Below are 20,621 nucleotides of genomic sequence, written 5' to 3'. Positions count from 1 at the left end.
CCTTGATGCATGGCACTGAAGCATATATTCTCTTCTCGTTAACGGATTCTTCAGAACTCTCGAAACAGTGTTCGGTATTGTTAGCATCCAAGGGCCGGTTGCTCGAAGCCTGGTTAGCGCTAACCGTTGGTTAAGAGGTATCAAAACCTTTAGGTTTCCATGGCATTTAACTCTGGTTAGCGCTAACCATGCTTCCAGCAACCCGCGCTGGAGCACTAATTGGGGACACTGTAAACTGAAATTAACAAGTAACTCAAATCAAGTCAAATGTTGGTTTTTGAGGAGAGGGGACTGAACCGGAGTACCGGAGAAAACCTCTCGGTGCAGAGTAGAGAACCAACAAACTCAACCCTTGTATGACGCCGAGTCTGGGAATCGAACCGGAGCCACATTGGTGAGAGGCGGGTGCTCTCACCACTGCGCCATCCCTGCACCCCAAGGCTTGCTCAACGAGTCGAATTTCCTTTACCTTGTCAACTTCTTCAGACACCAAGGTCTGAGCTCGAAGAAGCAGAGTGTTAACTACAGCTCTTTTATGTTGCATGCAGGTGGTGGTTAGAATGGAAATTCAGAGAGTGGGTTTCTGGTATACGGTGACCGTCGTTGAGCCATCCACGTTCACGTAATTTGGTTCCAGTCTTCTAATCAATTATGCAACATTTGTCAGAGGTTGCGTCTTGTCGTACGGAGACGCCATATGTTAACACCAAAAGTCGAAAGCGACCGTTTGGCCAAGCAGAAGGGAGGAATTTAAAGGTATGCAATAAGGGTAATTAAAACGTCTACCGTGTTGTTTTGTCCAACGGATAAGGAAAGCAAAGAAACATTACGCCCGATCATTGATTAAGAAGGTTCGCACGTGTTTTTCCTGGAATTCGGTCGTTGCGCCCACACGGTGATTCGTCTACACTTGAGTCGTTTTGCTTGCACTGTTTCGGTGAAGATTTGCATCATTTACATTAGAACAGGTGTTGGCGTCAATCCACTGAAGTGTGGGCAAAACGACTTAAGTGCAGGCGAAGCATTTTGTGGGCGTAAAAACTTCAGTGAGTGAGCCTGAAGCGAACGAACGAGGCACCTCTCTCTAATCGGGAGAAGAACACGTTTTTCTTTCAAACGCAAGGGATTGTGGTCAAACACAGGAGGAATTGTGGTTATGTGCGAATGCAGGAATTAAGATGCGTGATATGATGTTGTTACAGACTGTTTTTCACTTCTCTTTCGTATCCGCAAACCATGGATAGTTTACACTGTCACGCAACCAAAAAATTAATTCTAAATCGTACAATGAAAAAGGTCAAGAACTTGGAATGTTATGGGAAACAGATCTTTTGACCACCTCTCCAATCCTCAGGTCTGCGTGGTACATACCTTTCCGAGTTCTTTGTCGAACCGTTTCACGCAACTTGATAGAGTTTAAAAAATTCTATGTAGACACCTTGTGGTCCACCAATATGACGGCTGGTAATGGACGAAACATGTGGCGTTGACTTTGCAATGAAAGTGCTTACAGTACAGGCCACAGGTTTGTCTGCATTACACGCATGTTTCCTGCGCGAAAAGAAGCCATATTGCACACAATTTACACGCGCTAAACACGCAAGTAAAAAAAAATACACGAAAGTGCTTGTAAAAAAATACATGAAACTCTTTCACAAGTGCCGTCAAAATTTACAAGCAGAAGCTCATTAAGTGCGTGTATAAATATTAAAGTACATGTAGTGATGTTATAGAGAGTTCGTTTTATTCTACGGTTTTTTGGCTTAACTGTTTATGTTTTGAATACACTCTTCCTTTCTGAAGCTTCGCTTTTACACAATTTTTATTTGTTTAGATTTGCAACAAATGTATTTTTGGGGTATTTAAAAAGGCTTTATTGTGTAACATCTCATCATCAAGCAACCAAAATTCATGTGAAAAAAAGTTGTGAGTGACAACAGGATGCGACATACTGATATGACTGCGGTGATAAAAATCCTAGTGGATTTTCCCTTCACTATCAACTTTGCATTGACATACGATTTATCTGTCAATTTCATATCTTATAATTATTTTGTCAAGTTATCGTAGTGGTGGTCCAATTAGAAACAAGATGCCATATGCTGACGCAAGGTTGGCATTGTGTAAGTTGGATTGGATTGCGGAGGGTCAACTAAAACTAAAGCGATACGTTCGCACGGAAACGTGTAAACGATCCAAATTATTTATTATGCATCGCACTTGCATGTATGTCAGAATTAAGCGTTTTCCGGACAGATTGGCCTGGTTGCGGAAATTTCTAATCAAACACAAATTAAATTCTGAAAACTGGTTTTGCCATGGAATTTATTAGAGTTTCTCGACATGGATTTTCGATTAAAGAAATCCATAGTGCAATCCGTTTCTGAATTTTGGCTTTGATTGGAAATCTAAAAGATCCAACTTTTAAGGTAAATCGGTATTTCTCAATCGAACGCACAATTAATTTTTGTATTCTTCTCTAGGAAAAATACACACAGTTTTCGTGTATGAATAACAAAAGATGCGCCGCTTATCAGAGTTACACTCAATTTGCGTGTAATTGAGGTGCGTGTAAAGCTTGTGTAAATATTTACACTCATGTTTCGCGCATGTATTTCACATGTACATGTATTTTGCCTGTAAAGACGCCATATTGCATGCATTTTACACGCGTGTTAGTTCTGCTATTCCTGCGGCCTGCACTGTACTTCTCGCTTGAGATAAAAATTAATACAAACTGCTGCTCAAGATTCACAGGGATAGGCTTTTTTTCGACCAAGTAGCTTTGCATCGTGGTGTTACTCAAGGTGACCATTTGGAAATTCAAAGTGCTGTATTTTCGAAATGAAAGATGTCACGGAGCTGGAAACTTTAAAAAAATATATTCATTTCTAGGTCATTTTCAGAATACCTTGAGATTTTGATTTAGAATTTGATGTTTTCTTTCCTCTCTCGAGTGGGTTCCAGAACGAGGTCCAGTTGACGATCCAGTTTGGGGGTCCATGTTTTGTACCATCCCTGCTCAAGACCTAATAAAATCTCCCTTCAATTCCATGCACAAACCATCGTTAAGTTACAGCAAGCATAAGTTTATTTGAACATCTCTCTTCCCCTCGGCAGCATTAATTACTACCATTTAGGTAAACTAGTTTAAAACTGAATTCCAAGATTCCAGATCTAAATTAAAACATCTAATGGCAGAAGTGCCATGTGTTTCCCTGATTGTGTAAGTTGGCTGGGAGAAAATTTTATGATAGTTAGGTTTATGTTTATTAGAAAGATTTAACCTTGAGCTTATGGCAAACAGCAAACGTTAGACTGTTTTGCATTTTACCAGAAATGGAAGAACCTTGTTCGATGTTCAGCTCCAGGGATCAAGCAACTTGTCTTAGAGCAAGACAGCAGAATTTTCATGCATTTATGACACGCAGCAGCCTGCCATTTCACATACATGGGTTGCTAAACCCATCTACGGTGTATTGTCAGGAAATGTCACAGGTAAACCAAAAAATAGTCTAGTCATTATCTTACTTAACCCATTGACTCCTGAACTGCCTCCATTGATGAGTAAAATCATTTGGCATTAGACAGAGTAATAGCTATTCAGTTTTATTCAGCTATTCAGTAATTCAGCTATTCAGTAATAGCTATTCAGTTTTAATTCAGTTTTAATTCAGTTTTAAACTAGTTTACCTAAATGGTAGTAATTAATAGCTAACGTTTGCATAAACGTAACCTTTCCTTGTAATAGCTATTATGTCTCACTCGCAGGGGTCAATGGGTTTTAATTTTTAATGTCTCTGTTCCTTATAACATGGGAAGCAGCTACAACAAGTTGCAAAATTGTTGACAGAGACACTTCGATTAAAAAACACCTTTTCTAGCTTCCAATGCCCGCTGTTTCTAGAACTTAAACCTTTCCCACTTCCTCTCCCCTCTCCCCCTTTCAATGTTGACTGCTTAAGTTTCCAACATTTTTTTGTCTTGCTAGCAACACTGATAAGGTGGGGGGGGGGGGGTGGGGAAGGGGGACTGCAGTGTGAGAGACAATAGGGGAATTAATAACCCCCCAAGAAGGTGAAGTGTCTCCACTATTTTTGCAACTTGTTGACAGTAGTTACTAGTGATAAGCCAATACTCAACTGGTATAGAGTAGGCATCAGGAGTCACTTCCGACAACGGACGAGGTCATAGCATCTCGTTGGAAAGCCACCACCAACTTCAAACTGCACAGCCCCCGGTCAATGAGGTTCTTTCTTGCCACAGGTCGCCTGCCTCAATCGGCAGTGCAGGGAGGCAGAGTTTCTTCTTTTTTGGTTACTATAAACCAAAAAATTTTGCCATTCCTTTGCTGGCTTGGGATTTTTTTTCCCTGGCGTTTTCAATGCCATGTTATTTGTCACCATAACTAATGCATGATGTAATGTGTGACATATTACTGTGGCGCAGCAAAGCAAATTGAAGATGCAAGAACAACAGCAGTGATTAACAACAAACTGCTCAGACTGAAAGTTATTAATGTGGACATTGCTGCATTACAAGAGACTTGGCTACCTGAAACTGGCTCCCTTAGAGAGGAACTATACATTTCTGTTCGGTGGAAAAGCCTTAACTGAGATGACATAATATGGAGTACCGGTAGGTCTTCGGTTGACCAATCTCTAGAATAAGTGTAATCCGGTGACGTGCCAAGAGCATGTCGTCTACAAGGGCTTTAAAGCCAGGTGCAGGATCAGTGCGAATCATGGCGTGTGGGCCATTTAATGGACTCATCAGTATGCACAGCTGGATGAGCCCATTGCAGAGCGAAACATGTCCTTTGTCTCCAAGGAGCAAGGAGAGTGTGAAAGACTAGTGCATTCCCTCAGCACTAGAACAAGTTGACACGAGCACTTACAACGTCTGCGGCGAATGCCACTCCCACAACATCTGTAGGTGGGCTTGAGCACTGCTCAATGCGATCGTGGGATGGCTGGTGGAGGGAAGCGCAGACCTGGCAGCCTTGTGTGACGTGGCTGATTGCGTTATCCATATCCAAGGCAAAAAAACAGGGCTTCACTTCTGACTTCAGTTGATGGTCGGAATGGTGACATAACTGAATATGGAACGCAGTCAGGAGGCCATCTAAAACTTGACGTGGAATGATGATACTCTTGCGAGCAGGTGACAGGGGTCTGTACCTTTGATGACGAGTAGTCCAGGCAATTGTGGCCACATTCAGATGGGGTTTAACATCCTTGATATTGTTGAGCTTTTTGGATGGCCTGGTGCCTTGTTTAAGATGAGCATGTGTACGCCGGAGATCATTTCATTCCGACTAGATTGAGAGCCATGCTGGCCAGCTAGTTTCTTGAGACCGTTAAGGAGATCTTGGATGGGCGCTCTTTGCAAAAAATAGACTCCTCTATGCGTTGCTTAAAGGAACATACTTGGCACAATTATTGATCTTCACAGGCAGGGGCATTGGTGCTGGCAAAGCCAGATGGGAGGGTGGTGGTGCCAGCAACGTGTCTAACAGACACTTGATAGCGGCTGACTGTAGACAGAAAGGTTGAGTCTGTAGGGCTTGTTGAGAACTCTCCTTGACATAATTTTTTGTAAGCTTGTACGCATGGCTTACTGTCAGTTAGAATGCATGCCTACTAGTGATGATGATTGATAAGGCCTCAACCTCACAAGGCAACCATGTGGACTGGGTGCCACATAGCTTTGCATCATGGGGCCTGGGTAGAGTTATCATGCGACTCTCGGAAATTGCACTCTGGGCTTTATGGAAGGAGGATTGAATTATGTTGGTCCAGCCAGTGATAGCATTGTCGAGTGGGGCTTAGAGTACAGAGCAACGTGGTACAACAAGGGACAAGATCTTATAAGTGCCGATAAATGATCTCAACTGGGCGACTGTCTTGGGAGCTGGACAGGGTGCTAACATGGCTATGCGATGAGGGCTTGCTTTAAGGGTGACTGCACTCCAGATCTATCCCAATACTGTTGTAGACGAAGGGTTTATTATGGTTTTGGATGCAGATAGGTGAAGGTTAAATTGGTACAGCGCACCTAAATGTAGGACTCTTTCCCAGTTGTTGAGAGGGTTGGTTTGGGTACCACCACCACAGTACAGGTCATCAGCTAACTTCATCTCAGTGCTTTCTTCTAGTAGATCACTTAGCACACAGCACATAAGCTCTTTGAGGGCAGTCTCAGAGCTGGGCATTTATGTATGTTTTGGTACAATTTTTTCTGAACTGGTACAGAATATATTGAACTGGTACAAAATACATGGAACTGGTACAATTTTAAATGTACTGGTTTATTTTTATCAACTGTTTAAAAAAGGAATTTTCCCTTTTTTGGGGTGTAGTTAAAAAACAGGGGCGTGGTTTTTAGGGGGTCTAAAAAAAGAACATGTTATTTCTTTCTTTTCTTCTACTTTCCTACCCCTCCCTCATCTTCCCCATCACCTCTATCCAACCCCCCTTTCTTTCACAGTTCTATCCCCCCTTATTTTGCAGGTGACCCTCCTCCTTGCATACCTTTATACGCACTCCCTCTATGACAGACTTTACACAGTATACTCAAGACTTCCTTTTTTACTCACCCGAACATGAACTTGAACTCCCTACCTCTGGATCTCTTATCCACTTGACCACACAAGCAGAGCATGCAAACTTACCATGATAATTTATAATTAAATATTTTAATATTCATCCCAGGCCACTCTCTGTCCAAATATTTTATTATTCATCCCAGGCCACTCTCAGTCAAAACTTCAGTTTATTCAGATTTAGACTTCGCAAGTTTCGTTGGAAGAAAACAGCTTGACAATGCAGTGTGTACCACACGAAATATTTTGTCAAAGATTAGATGACTTTAAGCAAAAGCAGAAGCGAAATACATCACAACTAACAATGTTTATCGAAGATCAATTTTACAATGAAGCAATGGAATACTTGAAAATTCAAAGTGAAAAATCGAGTTGTGATTCGAGAGAAACGGAAGGCAAACTATCTCAGTCACAACTAAAGACATTGCAAAGAAAGAAATGGACATACCACCAAGGAAAACTGCAAACACCTGACAAAAAAGCTGTTATCCCAAAGAGTAAACTCTACGACACTTTAATCTTAGCACACCAAAGAACAGCACATAGAGGATGTCAAATCACAACTAAATGAACATATTTGCTACATATTTGCTATAAGAGGCAAAAAAACACACCTTCCTATTTCATTCCGAGCGTGCAAACAAGCGACACACTCCGTCTCAAAAACCTATGATACACAACTAAATAAATTCTCACCGGAGTTCAGGATCAAACCCTTCCCTGAAGAACCTTTTCCTTGAATGATGAAGCTGTTTTCTGGTGCAAATCACTCATAATTCACCCCCATTAAGTGCCTTTATTGAAGCATAAAATACGTTTTCCTGATATAAAACGCTGTGGCCTCAGTTTTTCTGTGAGAGCTATTTGTTTTAGGTCCTTAACGATTACTTCAAGACTCAAAGCGAGGACTTGAACAAATAGTTTTTTTTTTGTGGCTGCAATCTGTTACAGTCCTCGTTATGATCCGTAACGACAGTAGACAGTTGTCGAAGTGAAGTAACATTTCTCAATTTATCAACTCACAATGGCATTCTACAGTGGGATCAAAATAGGCGTAGCAACCACTTTGAGTAGAATTCATTACTGTGACATCTTCCACCATTGATGCCTATCTCATTCATTTAAAGCATATGTCAACTATATTACATATTCTCGGTTTTCACATGACGTCACGACCGCCATGTTGGTGCCCTAAACAAAGAAAAGGCGGCCATGTTGGTGCCCCGACCAAATCCTCCGGGAATTTAACTCTATTATTATGCAAATGCTTCCTTTTGTTTTCGTCGAAAAACATGGCTGTTGATCACGTGAGTGAAAACCAGCAATACTTTCATTTTAAGAACTGAAAACAAATTCACCGGTCGCCTTTGTTTGATGATTTTTTAATATCCTTCGTACTATTTGAAAATCGGAAAATGCTCCCAACATTTTTATCATTGTTCTTGTTTTGAGCAATACCATAATTGAGCATTATTCCATCAAGTTATTTTATGGCTTTAAAGACAAGACTTAAAAATCGCGGGATGGCTTTCACACTTTCGTCCGGTTCAAAATAAATGGTTGTTTCTGACATGAATAAACAAACCTTTGCCGCAATGACGATTTCCATGACTTTTTAGTTGAAACTTCGGAGTTCCTGACTGAAAGGCGTTTATGCAATGTATTCATTGATTGAAGTGATGCTCAGACTAAGGCCCCGTTTATATGGAGAAAAGTTGTCCCGGGTAGAAGAGTCACCCTCCTAGCTGAGTCAACTTTACCGAGCGTTTATATGAGAAAAGTTGTCCCGGTTGACCGAGTCAAAGTTAACCCTACTAAATTATTCATTGGCCCTGCTTAATAATTCATGACTTCAATATCCCTCTTTCCGCTTGATTTCTATGTTTTAAATCACTCACACGGTCACTGTTGACTTAGATTTAACTTCTTTGATAGCAATTTAACCCACAATGTTTGTTTTAAAGATAAAACACGGACTTCAATTTCCGATACGTGGAGTTGTGTCCCGGCTGACCGAGCCAAAGTGTTTATATGAAGAAAAGTTGGCCCGGCTAGGAGGGTGACCCTACCGTCGAAAAAGGGTGACCCTGCCAGGCGGTTCACCCTTCTAGCCGAGCCAACTTTTGTTTTCTCAAATAAACGGTTCGCTGCGTTTTGTAAGGAAATGTATGAAACGTTGGCTCGCCCAGGGTAACTCGGCTAGGAGGGTGACCCTTCTACCCGGGACATCCTTTCTCCATATAAACGGGGCCTTACCAGGACAACCTAAAATTGTTGAAAGGAATGCATACGTTGAACTTTGAACTTTGCATTCGTTGAACTTTGGCTGAAGCTGTGGGCGTTGGTTAGGGCCACTCTAACCAACGCCTGCAGTATTTGCGTTCATTTAAACGACTTTAGAGCAAAAGAGAGACTGTTCGCAGTCAGTTTACCAGTTTCAGCACTCGGACTCCTTCAATTTGGCTGCTGTCTGTTTGTCTGCTGTTATGTGGTCTCATCGATCAGTAGTTCATTCAGATGATGGTGCCAAGCCGACCACATTGCTGAGGGAAAGCCCAGATCACAACGCCAAGAACTTCGTGCCTTACTCTTTTCGACTAGTGTGTGGGATCTTTAACGTCCCACAGAGTTCATGAACATTGAAGGGTTGTGAGACGGGGCCTACGGCTTATAGTCTTTATCCGAGAAGACTTGAAAGTCTAACCATTTGCGGATGTAATTACAAACGCAGCACTTTCTCCTCAGTTATTTTAAGACCCTGAGTGTTGGTCCGACCGGAGTCACGACCTCCCGACTTCCCGCAGGGCAGCCCGATGCTCAACCAACTGAGCCGGCCACCCGTGCCGGTGCAATGCTCTACCAACTGAGCTATGAAGCCACACAGTTGGAAGCAGGTCAATTTGTTGGGCTCATGTGTTTCCGTGAAAAAAATATTTCTTTCCTTCATTAGTCCTGTTACTGCAACGGAAGTGACGTTTTCGCTTTGTTTCCTGATGATTGACAATTTGCTTTTCCTGATAAGTCTCGTGATTTTATTCGAAGTTAGTTTTATTGGATTTGAAAACGTGATTAAATAGTGAAACGGAATTGTCATTGTGAATGAAGGATTTAGAAAGGCACGTTGTATTTTACATGAAAGGGTGTCGACTCGTGGTTATATCACTGATCAGCAAAATGGTTTCTTCTTCAACGAAAATCGCGGATGGGTCCCCTCTTTATAAAGAACTCGCTACCCGCTCGATTTCCTCCACAATTGGCGAATCGTTTTTATACGCTTTTATCGTATCCGTCGGCACTCTTGGTAACGTTGCAGTTTTGTTGGTTTTGTATAAAAATCACCGTCTTCGCAACATTACAGCTTATTTTGTGATTTCCTTGGCCATATCTGATATTATCATGTTGGACCTCTGCGCACCATTTTCTATTGGCGTTCTAATCGTTGGAGATTGGATTTTTGGGTACCTTCTTTGTCAGATCCAGGGATTCCTTGTTATGTGGGTAGGTTGCGCTTCCATTGGGACCCTTGCTTTGCTAGCGATAAACCGGTGAGTGAGAGTTCTTTCCTTAGTCAAAATTAAACTTGAGTTATTTGTCATTTTCTATCTTTTTCAAATCAGGCAAATGGAGTCACTGAGATTCCACCTCACCCAACGCAAGAATCTAGATAAAGCTCATCTCGCTTTGGAATGGAATTTGTTCAACTGCCGAAAAACGAAAAAAATGTGCCCTTATAGGTTAATCTTTCCTCGTGTTTGTCAAAGTTTCTTGACAAATGTTCGCCCCAACAATTTGAAGGAAGTGTTCAAATGTGGCTCGATTTCACATCCTATCCTCTCTTTATTTTTGACAAGATTTCTCAAAAATAGTATAAGAGAAAAGCGTTAGATTACGAAACTGTCACAACAAAAACTGTGATGACTCCTTTTTGCACTTTCTCGACTTTTTGTGGGGAAAATATACACTTTAACTTGAACTTATTTTTGCACCTTCCTGGTAATATTACAGTAAGAACTGATAATTTTCTTTATTCTCGCAAACACCTGTTTTTTTATTTGTTAATTACGGCAGTAATGTGACTGAATTTGACATCTAGTCTAATTTAAATTCAAGAAAATGTAAAAACCATAGCGTGTTTGTTTCGGTTCCCAGGAATGAGAAGACATATTTGAGTCTTAAAAATGACAGCACGTTGCAATTTCGTGCACTTCTGTCCCAGTAAAAGAATTAATATAAGCCACGTTTTCATGACAACTATTTCTCATCAAGTACTTCGCTGGTTCAGTGCTATTCACTACTTTACAAAAAAAATGAAAATACGTTATTTAGCTTTATTGTGGTTGGACCCTCAAAAGAGACCCTACACCGAAGAAGTTGAGGCCAAGCCGAGATATTTTTTGACATAAGCGGAGCATTAAGCACTACATTCCCTTCTTTTAGGTATTTCCGCATCGTTAAAACCTCGATGTATAGAGTCATTTTCACTTCAGCCAAAGCCAAACTTATAGTCCTTGGAGGCTGGATTGCGGCCTTATCAACCCCTTTGACATACACCGCCGCTGGTAAGGATTACGTGTTTCAACCCGGGAAATTCTTTTGTTTCTTTGAGTCCAAGTTTTCATTGCTTACTCTTCCATCCCACATCTTCGTCGGAATATCAATGGTAATTTTGATCGTTTGCTACCTAAGAGTTCTCAAAGCGCTTAAAACCCATGAGAGAACTGTGGCAAAGACTCTCCGGAACGGAAATACAAGGAAGGTCTCTCTCTCGATAGAGGATATTAAGGTAACAAAAATCTTGTTTGCAACCGTGGTTGGCTTTATCTTCTGCTGGACTCCAATTTTTGTCCTGGATATTGTGGATGACTTTCTCGGGTCGGGATGGGAGTTGACCCGCGAAACCTATTACATGTATACTATATTTGGCATTTCCAGTTCAGCAATAAACCCCATCATTTACGGCGTCATGAATCCTTCTTATCGGAAAGCATACCTAAGGTTGTTCGGAATTCATCGTGTGGGACGAGTTGCTGGAGAATTGCCAAAGAAAATACACGATCACCCAAAGACCAAGGCTGTAGAAACACATTTGCGGGAACTGAACAATTTGTCGATCAACTGAACCAGAAACCTTGGAACAACTCACTGGCAAGTTCACTTTTCTCCAAGTCTTTTCAATGGTACTTCAGTGAGAGGAACTGTGTTTCCTTTTTTTCACGACTTTTTCTCATTTTAGGTCTTGTTACTGCTCACATATTTCAAGCTTCAGTTTTGTTTACATTTCCTGTCATTTTAGACAGATCCTTGACTTCCCGGCGTGACTGCATCGCTCTCGAAATCCATACCAAGAAAACCAACGAAAGGTCACCAGTTGCAAATATACGACTTTCAACCTGTCTTATCGGGTCATATACCGTTTGAGCTTATATGTGGAGACTGATTTCGCTGGTCGCTTTGTGAAATGGAAAGAGCTCAGAGTTAAATGAAACTTGATGAAGCAATTGTTTCAAACGCGCTTCTCACTGGATATGAAATGGGTTCATGATGTCCCCAACCCAAGACTACAAGTATAACAGACAGCAATGAAGGGGGTAGTTTCTAAAGAAACTGTGGTTCTGCGTTGGTGGGGAAGTAGTATACAAAAATTTGGTTTTATAAACGGAGTTGACAATGTAAATTGGCCGCCGTACAGAGATTCTAAATGCTGACGTTTCGAGCGTTAGCCCTTCGTCAGAGCGAATCGAGGAATTGTGGGTTACGTGTAGTTTTTATAGTAGAGTAGGAGCTACGCTATTGGTGGTAACATGGCAACGTGAAAAATAGGAATATATTAGTTGAATGAAAAGCGTTCGTTAATACCGTGAGGATTAAGGGTGCCGATTTGAAAGATGAATTTTTGTTCCAGATTCTTGCGGCTTTCCGTCGTACCTAGATGTAGGGAAAGGCCGTAGATAGCCATGTGTTTTTTGGAGTGGTTAGGCAGATTAAAATGGCGAGCGACTGGCTTAGATGCATCCTTGTCATTCTTCTCAACATCGCGAAGGTGTTCGCGGAATCGGTCACCTAGTCGTCTACCTGTCTCACCAATATATAATTTATTGCATAACGTACAGGTTATGTAATAAATGACATTTGCGGAGGTACATGTGAAACGATCGGTGATCTTAACAGATCGCTTAGGGACCCAAGCGATCACCGAAATACACTTCAGCGATACAGACTTCGTGTACAAGTCTAGACAATTAACTCAGTGGATCAGGAAAGTAAATAATTGGAGCTCGAAAAGAATGGGGAATTAGGGCGGTTGCATATAGGGCAGATTATGCGCCAAGAACGGTTGTTATCCAGATTAAAAATGTTTTGAAACCTATGAAAAAGGAGAGCAAAGCTATTGTGTTTGCTCACTTAAGGACGGTACCTTCTAATTAAAAACATTTTTGCCCCGGTGTGTGATTATGCAGGAAATGTAGATCTTAACAACTGGTATTGAAATCCATAAAGAAAATTGGGGCTAACCAGGCATTTTTCAAACATAATTCATGAATAATATTTTTAAAAAGCTTTAAAATACAAAGCAATGTATGGCGTTCTTTCTTAAATTGAAGCTTATTTAGCTCTCAAAAATGCATGGTTACCCCTGATTTTCTTTTTGGATACCAAGAGTACTTACTAAGATCTACTTTCTCCAGATAGTTTTAAATCACGCAAAAGTATCCCTGCCTTAGCAAGCATCACCGATAGGAAATCCGAGTATCTCGAGATACACAGAACGTATGCGCAATAACAATAGTAGGCACCGTCCTTTATATGCAAATTTGTGTCGTTGTCGTCGCCGTTGTCCTTGCTTAAGTTCCCTAATAATAAGCGGCAATGAGCGCCTTTCCTTCACCAGCCATGTAGCCTGGCCGTAATCACTTAATTAACATGTGACGGTCATCCAAAAAGCTCACCAACTTTGCACATGTCAAAAGATATCTTGTAATCTTGATGTTGTCACTTTTACCAAAGACGGCAAACTAGTCGTCAAACGCGACTCGCCCCTCTCCCCCAGAAGTGTTAGCCTGACTGAGATGTTTGGGAAAGACCTCATGTAACCATATGGGTATAGATGAAGGTAAATGAATATGGATGATTGAATAATGGGAAATCGTGGGACTCGTGGAGGGTATATACATGAGATCTCTGCCGATGGGTTAGTAACAGCTCTTAGGATCCAGCTTAACATGGACAAAGCCACAGTATCGACCGTTCAACTCAAGCTTGTTGTGACTGAGCTGTCTCAAGCCAATTCCCGACACATTGCCGTAGGTGTATCATTTGCCGCACTAAAGTCAAAGTCTACAGGGCTACAGGCCATGTCGTGTTAACTTCTCTCCTTTATGGCTGGAAACCTGGACCATCTACAGGAGACATGAGAAGCAACTCCACCAGTTCCACCTTCGGTGTCCACGCAGCATCCTCAACATCCTTTGGCAGGCTAAGATCCCGGACACCGAGGTGCTGGAGAGGGCACAGCGCCCCAGCGTCATTACCACCATGCACAAGGCGCAGATACGCCGGGAAGGTCACGTCTTCCGAATGTCAGACTCCAGAATACCCAAGCAGCTGCTGTACGGTGAACTTAGTCAAGGGGCAAGGAAGGTAGGAGGACAGCGTAAGCGCTTCAAAGGCTCCCTGAAAGCTTACCTCAAGGACTTCAACATCGACATCACCACATGGGAAAACGTAGCATCTGACAGACCAGTCTGGCGAAGCATGATTCACAAGGGCGCCCTCCACTCGGAAGTTCAACGATCCAACGCCGCCATAGAAAAACGTATGGCAAGACAGGCTCGAGCCGTAAACTCCACCAATATGCCTCCCATGCATTCTCTGGTGCCAGACCTGTGGCAGGGGCTTCCATGCCCGCATCGGTCTCATCAGCCACCAGCGGACACACCGCGAAATGTTCTAAAATGTCGTCTGACATGGTCATATTCGTAATCGAATCGACGAACAATAACATCATTTGCCGCTAATACACCAATTTCCAAAATGGCCGCTATTTTGATATTGTTTTGTTTTTATTCAAATTAGACATTCGATGCCTCGTTCAAGGCAAAATGTTCTTTTAAATTTTAAGCTTAAGAACGAGGTATCAAGGGCTAAATTGAATAAAAACAAAAGAATATCTAAATGGCTGCCATTTTGGAAAAAAGTGTTTAGTATATTATGCGCTTGCAAAATGTTATTCTATTGTTACGAAAATGCTTTATTACCTCCACCACCACGACCCTGCAAGTGCACGGACATCACCAAACGTTGCGTGATTCCTTTATCCGCCTTTACTGTCAGCTTGGTCCATTGGACGCACCAACGGCTAATAAAAGACGTTCCGACCAAACCCACGTGGCAGTTTGCATTTCAGTTGTCCGTCGCCGGTGTCACATCTAAACAATCAAAAAGCGCATAAGGCCCTATTCACTTGTGCGGTATATACTAGTTTTGGTTGGCGGTGCTGGAGGGCCTTTAACACAGGCGTTACTAGGGCTTCGTCCCAACATAGTGCTGCTACGTTGAGCACTAAAACAGTTGGTATAGGAGTTTTTCACGTGGCGGTATCGTCGCCACGTTGGTGGACGAAAACAAAAAATCTCCCATTAGCTTGTTTTGTTCGTCCACCAGAAGTCGTACATTTCTCCATTGTTACTGGTGTCTGTAGAGGTTGGTTGAAAACATCATATATGAGGAGTGGAATCGGAAAGCAAGCTCTGTTTCGGTTTTGAGTTAGGTTTGCGATAGCTTTTGCGCTTCTGTCACCTCTATTTACACTCGCAAAAAATCGTGAACGGCTGATAAAGTGAAAAGCGCCCCTCAAGGTCTGCGCAGCGAAAAATTAATCTCTTCTTGACCTGTGTGTTTTTCTTGTATGTTCATTGACAAGCAGGGAGAATGGCAAAAGAAACAGCAGTTAATTTGCACAATGAACATGAAAGCCATGGTTTTTATCAGAGTTAGGTGTATTGTTTTCTCTTCTTCTTTTCTCCGTTCTGGTTTCTGGGGTTATGGCCAGTTGACATAAATAAATTCAGGTCAACAATCATTCCCCGATGTGGAAGAGAATAGTGGTGGAAATTTATGCAGTCGGGACTTTCACCGGCACTTAGTTATACACCACACAAAATAATCCGTCGAGTTTATCGATGAAGCAAAAGCGAAACGGGAGATCATTTTGTAGTTTTGGACATCTGCCTTCACGTAATTGGCACCTCTTCCATCTTTTAAAAATAATTCTCCTCCGAGTCCGTAGTTCATACAAAATGATACGTCAATTTAAATGTCTTATCAGCCTGAACTTACACTCCAATGAGTTCCTGCGAAACGATGCAGTCAAAAGTGAATAAGTTCGCAAGCTCGGCTCCCTGTCGTGAGCGCCTTCTATTCGCTACTTGTATCACTGGATTTTTGCTGTTGTCTGGTGCACATCACTCATAAATCAGCCCTAATAATTTCCTTTATTTAAGCATAAAATACTTTTAGCTGATATAAAACCCTGTGGCCTCAGTTTTTCTGTAAGAGCTATTTGTTGTAGGTCCTTAACGATTACTTCAAGACTCAAAGCGAGGACTTGAACAAATCGTTCATTGTTTTGTGGCTGTAGTCTGTGATAGTCCTTGTTATGATCCGTAACTACAGGAGACAGTTATTTGTTTAAGTGAAACAACATTTCTTAATTTATCAACCACTTTGAGTAGAATTCATAACTGTCTTCCACCATTGATGCCTATCTCACTCATTTAAAGTATATGTCTACTATATTGCATATATTCTCTGATATTTCTCTTTGTTTAAAAATTGAAAACAAATTCACCTGTCGCCTTTGTTTGATGATTTTTAATATCCTTCGGGTATTTAAGTAAATACCTGCTGTTCTGTGACTATTTGAAAATCGGAAAATGCTTCCTGTATTTTTATTATTGTTCTTGTTTTGAGCAGTATCATAATTTAGCATTATTCTTTCAATTTATTTTATATGGCTTTAAAGACAAGACTTAAAAATCACCAGCTCGCTTTCACTTTTTCGTCCGGTTCAAAATAAATGGTTGTTTTTGACATCAATAAACATATTTTTGCCACAATGACGATTTCCTTGACTTTTTAGATGAAAGTTTTAAATTGTTGATTGAAACACGTCAGGATCAGTGGTATAAGTGCTCTAATAAGTGCGACCATCACTTCAATCAATTAATACATTGCAAAAACATAAGACAAAAGTCACCCCTTTTACACGAAAGGGCGCCGACTCGTGGTTATATCGCTGATCAGCAAAATGGTTTCTTCTTCGACGAAGGTCGCAGACGGGTCCCCTCTTTATAAAGAACTCGCTACGCGCTCGATTTCCTCCACAATTGGCGAATCCTTTTTACACGCTTTTATCGTATCCGTCGGCACTCTTGGTAACGTTGCAGTTTTGTTGGTTTTGTATAAAAATCACCGACTTCGCAACATTACAGCTTATTTTGTGATTTCCTTGGCCATATCTGATATTATCATGTTGGACATCTGTGCACCATTTTCTCTTAGTGTTCTAATCGTTGGAGATTGGATTTTTGGGTACCTTCTTTGTCAGATCCAGGGATTCCTTGTTATGTGGGTAGGTTGGGCTTCCATTGGGACCCTTGCTTTGCTAGCGATAAACCGGTGAGTGAAAGTTCTTTCCTTGGTCAAAATTAAACTTGAGTTATTTGTCATTTTCTATCTTTTCTAAATCAAACAAAAGGAGTCACTGAGAGTCCACCTCACCCAACGCAAGAATCTAGATAAAGCTCATCTCACTTTGGAATGGAATTCGTTCAACTGCCGAAAAACGAAAAAAATTTGCCCTTATAGGTTAATCTTTCCTCCTGTTTGTCAAAGTTTCGTTACAAATGTTCGCCCCAACAATTTGAAGGAAGTGTTTTAAATGCGGCTTAATTTCACAATCTATCCTCTCTTTATTTTTGACAAGATTTCTGAAAAATAGTATAAGAGAAAAGCGTTAGACTACGAAACTGTCACAACAAAAGCTGCGATGACTCCTTTTTTGCTCTTACTCGTCTTTTTCTTCGGGAAACATACACTTTAACTTGAAATTATCTAACCCTAGCATAGCGTTATTATTTTTGCATCTTCCCGGGAATATTGTAGTAAGAGCTGATTATTTTCTTTATTCTCGCAAACACCTGTTTATTTGTTAATTACGGCGGTAACGCGAATTTGACATCTAGTCTAATTTGAATCCAAGAAAATGTAAAAATCATAGCGTGTTTGTTTCGGTTCCCAGGAATGAGAAGACATATTTGAGTCTTAAAAATGACAGCACGTTGCAATTTCGTGCACTTCTGTCCCAGTAAAAGAATTAATATAAGCCACGTTTTCATGGCAACTTTTTCTCATCAAGTACCTCGCTGGTTCAGTACTATTCACTAGTTTCCCCGACTTAACAAAAACAATGAGAATAAGTTATTTAGCTTTATTATGGTAGGACCCTGAAGAGAGACCCTAAACCGAAGAAGCTGAGGCCAAGCCGAGATATTTTTTTTACATGAGCGGAGCATTAAGCACTATATTCCCTTCTTTTAGGTATTTCCGCATCGTTAAAACCTCGAGGTATAGAGTCATTTTCACTTCAGCCAAAGCCAAACTTATAATCCTTGGAGGCTGGATTGCAGCCTTATCAACTCCTTTGACATACACCGCCGCTGGTAAGGATTACGTGTTTCAACCCGGGAAATTCTTTTGTTCCTTTGAGTCCAAGTTTTCGTTGCTGATTCTTCCATCCTACATCTTCAGCGGAATATCAATGGTGATTTTGATCGTTTGCTACCTAAGAGTTTTGAAAGCGCTTAAAACCCATGAGAGAACTGTGGCAAAGAATCTCCGGAACGGAAATGCAAGGAAGGTCTCTCTCTCATTAGAGGATATTAAGGTAACAAAAATCTTGTTTGTAACCGTGGTTGCCTTTATCTTCTGCTGGACTCCAGTTTTAGTCCTGGATGCTGTGGATCACTTTCTCGGGTCGGGATGGGAGTTGACCCGCGAAACCTATTACATGTATAGTATATTTGGCATTTCCAGTTCAGCAATAAACCCCATCATTTACGGCGTCATGAATCCTTCTTATCGGAAAGCATACCTAAGGTTGTTCGGAATTCATCGTGTGGGACGAGTTGCTGGGGAATTGCCAAAGAAAAGACACGATCACCCAAAGACCAAGGCTGTAGAAACACATTTGCGGGAACTGAACAATTTGTCGATCAACTGAACCAGAAACCTTGGAACAACTCACTGGCAAGTTCACTTTTCTCCAAGTCTTTTCAATGGTACTTCAGTGAGAGGAACTGTGTTTCCTTTTTTTCACGACTTTTTCTCATTTTAGGTCTTGTTACTGCTCACATATTTCAAGCTTCAGTTTTGTTTACATTTCCTGTCATTTTAGACAGATCCTTGACTTCCCGGCGTGACTGCATCGCTCTCGAAATCCATACCAAGAAAACCAACGAAAGGTCACCAGTTGCAAATATACGACTTTCAACCTGTCTTATCGGGTCATATACCGTTTGAGCTTATATGTGGAGACTGATTTCGCTGGTCGCTTTGTGAAATGGAAAGAGCTCAGAGTCAAATGAAACTTGATGAAGCAATTGTTTCAAACGCGCTTCTCACTGGATATGAAATGGGTTCATGATGTCCCCAACCCAAGACTACAAGTATAACAGACAGCAATGAAGGGGGTAGTTTCTAAAGAAACTGTGGTTCTGCGTTGGTGGGGAAGTAGTATACAAAAATTTGGTTTTATAAACGGAGTTGACAATGTAAATTGGCCGCCGTACAGAGATTCTAAATGCTGACGTTTCGAGCGTTAGCCCTTCGTCAGAGCGAATCGAGGAATTGTGGGTTACGTGTAGTTTTTATAGTAGAGTAGGAGCTACGCTATTGGTGGTAACATGGCAACGTGAAAAATAGGAATATATTAGTTGAATGAAAAGCGTTCGTTAATACCGTGAGGATTAAGGGTGCCGATTTGAAAGATGAATTTTTGTTCCAGATTCTTGCGGCTTTCCGTCGTACCTAGATGTAGGGAAAGGCCGTAGATAGCCATGTGTTTTTTGGAGTGGTTAGGCAGATTAAAATGGCGAGCGACTGGCTTAGATGCATCCTTGTCATTCTTCTCAACATCGCGAAGGTGTTCGCGGAATCGGTCACCTAGTCGTCTACCTGTCTCACCAATATATAATTTATTGCATAACGTACAGGTTATGTAATAAATGACATTTGCGGAGGTACATGTGAAACGATCGGTGATCTTAACAGATCGCTTAGGGACCCAAGCGATCACCGAAATACACTTCAGCGATACAGACTTCGTGTACAAGTCTAGACAATTAACTCAGTGGATCAGGAAAGTAAATAATTGGAGCTCGAAAAGAATGGGGAATTAGGGCGGTTGCATATAGGGCAGATTATGCGCCAAGAACGGTTGTTATCCAGATTAAAAATGTTTTGAAACCTATGAAAAAGGAGAGCAAAGCTATTGTGTTTGCTCACTTAAGGACGGTACCTTCTAATTAAAAACATTTTTGCCCCGGTGTGTGATTATGCAGGAAATGTAGATCTTAACAACTGGTATTGAAATCCGTAAAGAAAATTGGGGCTAACCAGGCATTTTTCAAACATAATTCATGAATAATATTTTTAAAAAGCTTTAAAATACAAAGCAATGTATGGCGTTCTTTCTTAAATTGAAGCTTATTTAGCTCTCAAAAATGCATGGTTACCCCTGATTTTCTTTTTGGATACCAAGAGTACTTACTAAGATCTACTTGCTCCAGATAGTTTTAAATCACGCAAAAGTATCCCTGCCTTAGCAAGCATCACCGATAGGAAATCCGAGTATCTCGAGATACGCAGAACGTATGCGCAATAACAATAGTAGGCACCGTCCTTTATATGCAAATTTGTGTCGTTGTCGTCGCCGTTGTCCGTGCTTAAGTTCCCTAAT

At 41.2% G+C, this 20,621-nt stretch overlaps 3 protein-coding genes across 3 annotated transcripts in view; all 3 read left to right on the top strand.

The window, feature by feature from the left end:
- The first annotated feature begins 412 nt into the window (after positions 1-412).
- Positions 413-20,621, top strand: part of LOC138056793 (dynein axonemal heavy chain 6-like) — a 158,195-nt gene continuing 137,986 nt past the window's right edge. The window contains exons 1-3 of the mRNA XM_068902686.1: positions 413-756; positions 2,484-2,565; positions 3,338-3,498. The gene's annotated coding sequence lies outside the window, so the exon portion shown is untranslated. The remainder of the gene's footprint in view (positions 757-2,483; positions 2,566-3,337; positions 3,499-20,621) is intronic.
- LOC138056789 (melatonin receptor type 1A-like) lies at positions 9,720-12,978 on the top strand. The gene is made up of 2 exons (XM_068902682.1): positions 9,720-10,149; positions 11,042-12,978. The coding sequence occupies exons 1-2, from the start codon at positions 9,737-9,739 to the stop codon at positions 11,721-11,723; spliced, it is 1,095 nt and encodes a 364-aa protein (XP_068758783.1). The 5' UTR covers positions 9,720-9,736; the 3' UTR covers positions 11,724-12,978.
- LOC138056791 (melatonin receptor type 1A-like) lies at positions 13,128-20,139 on the top strand. Its single transcript, XM_068902684.1, has 2 exons — positions 13,128-17,281; positions 18,203-20,139. Exons 1-2 carry the CDS (start codon positions 16,911-16,913, stop codon positions 18,882-18,884), a joined length of 1,053 nt encoding a protein of 350 aa, XP_068758785.1. The 5' UTR covers positions 13,128-16,910; the 3' UTR covers positions 18,885-20,139.

This window comes from Montipora capricornis, chromosome 7, assembly GCF_036669925.1.
Source record: "Montipora capricornis isolate CH-2021 chromosome 7, ASM3666992v2, whole genome shotgun sequence".
Lineage (NCBI taxonomy): Eukaryota > Metazoa > Cnidaria > Anthozoa > Scleractinia > Acroporidae > Montipora > Montipora capricornis.
This window is presented reverse-complemented; position numbering and strand designations above follow the sequence as displayed.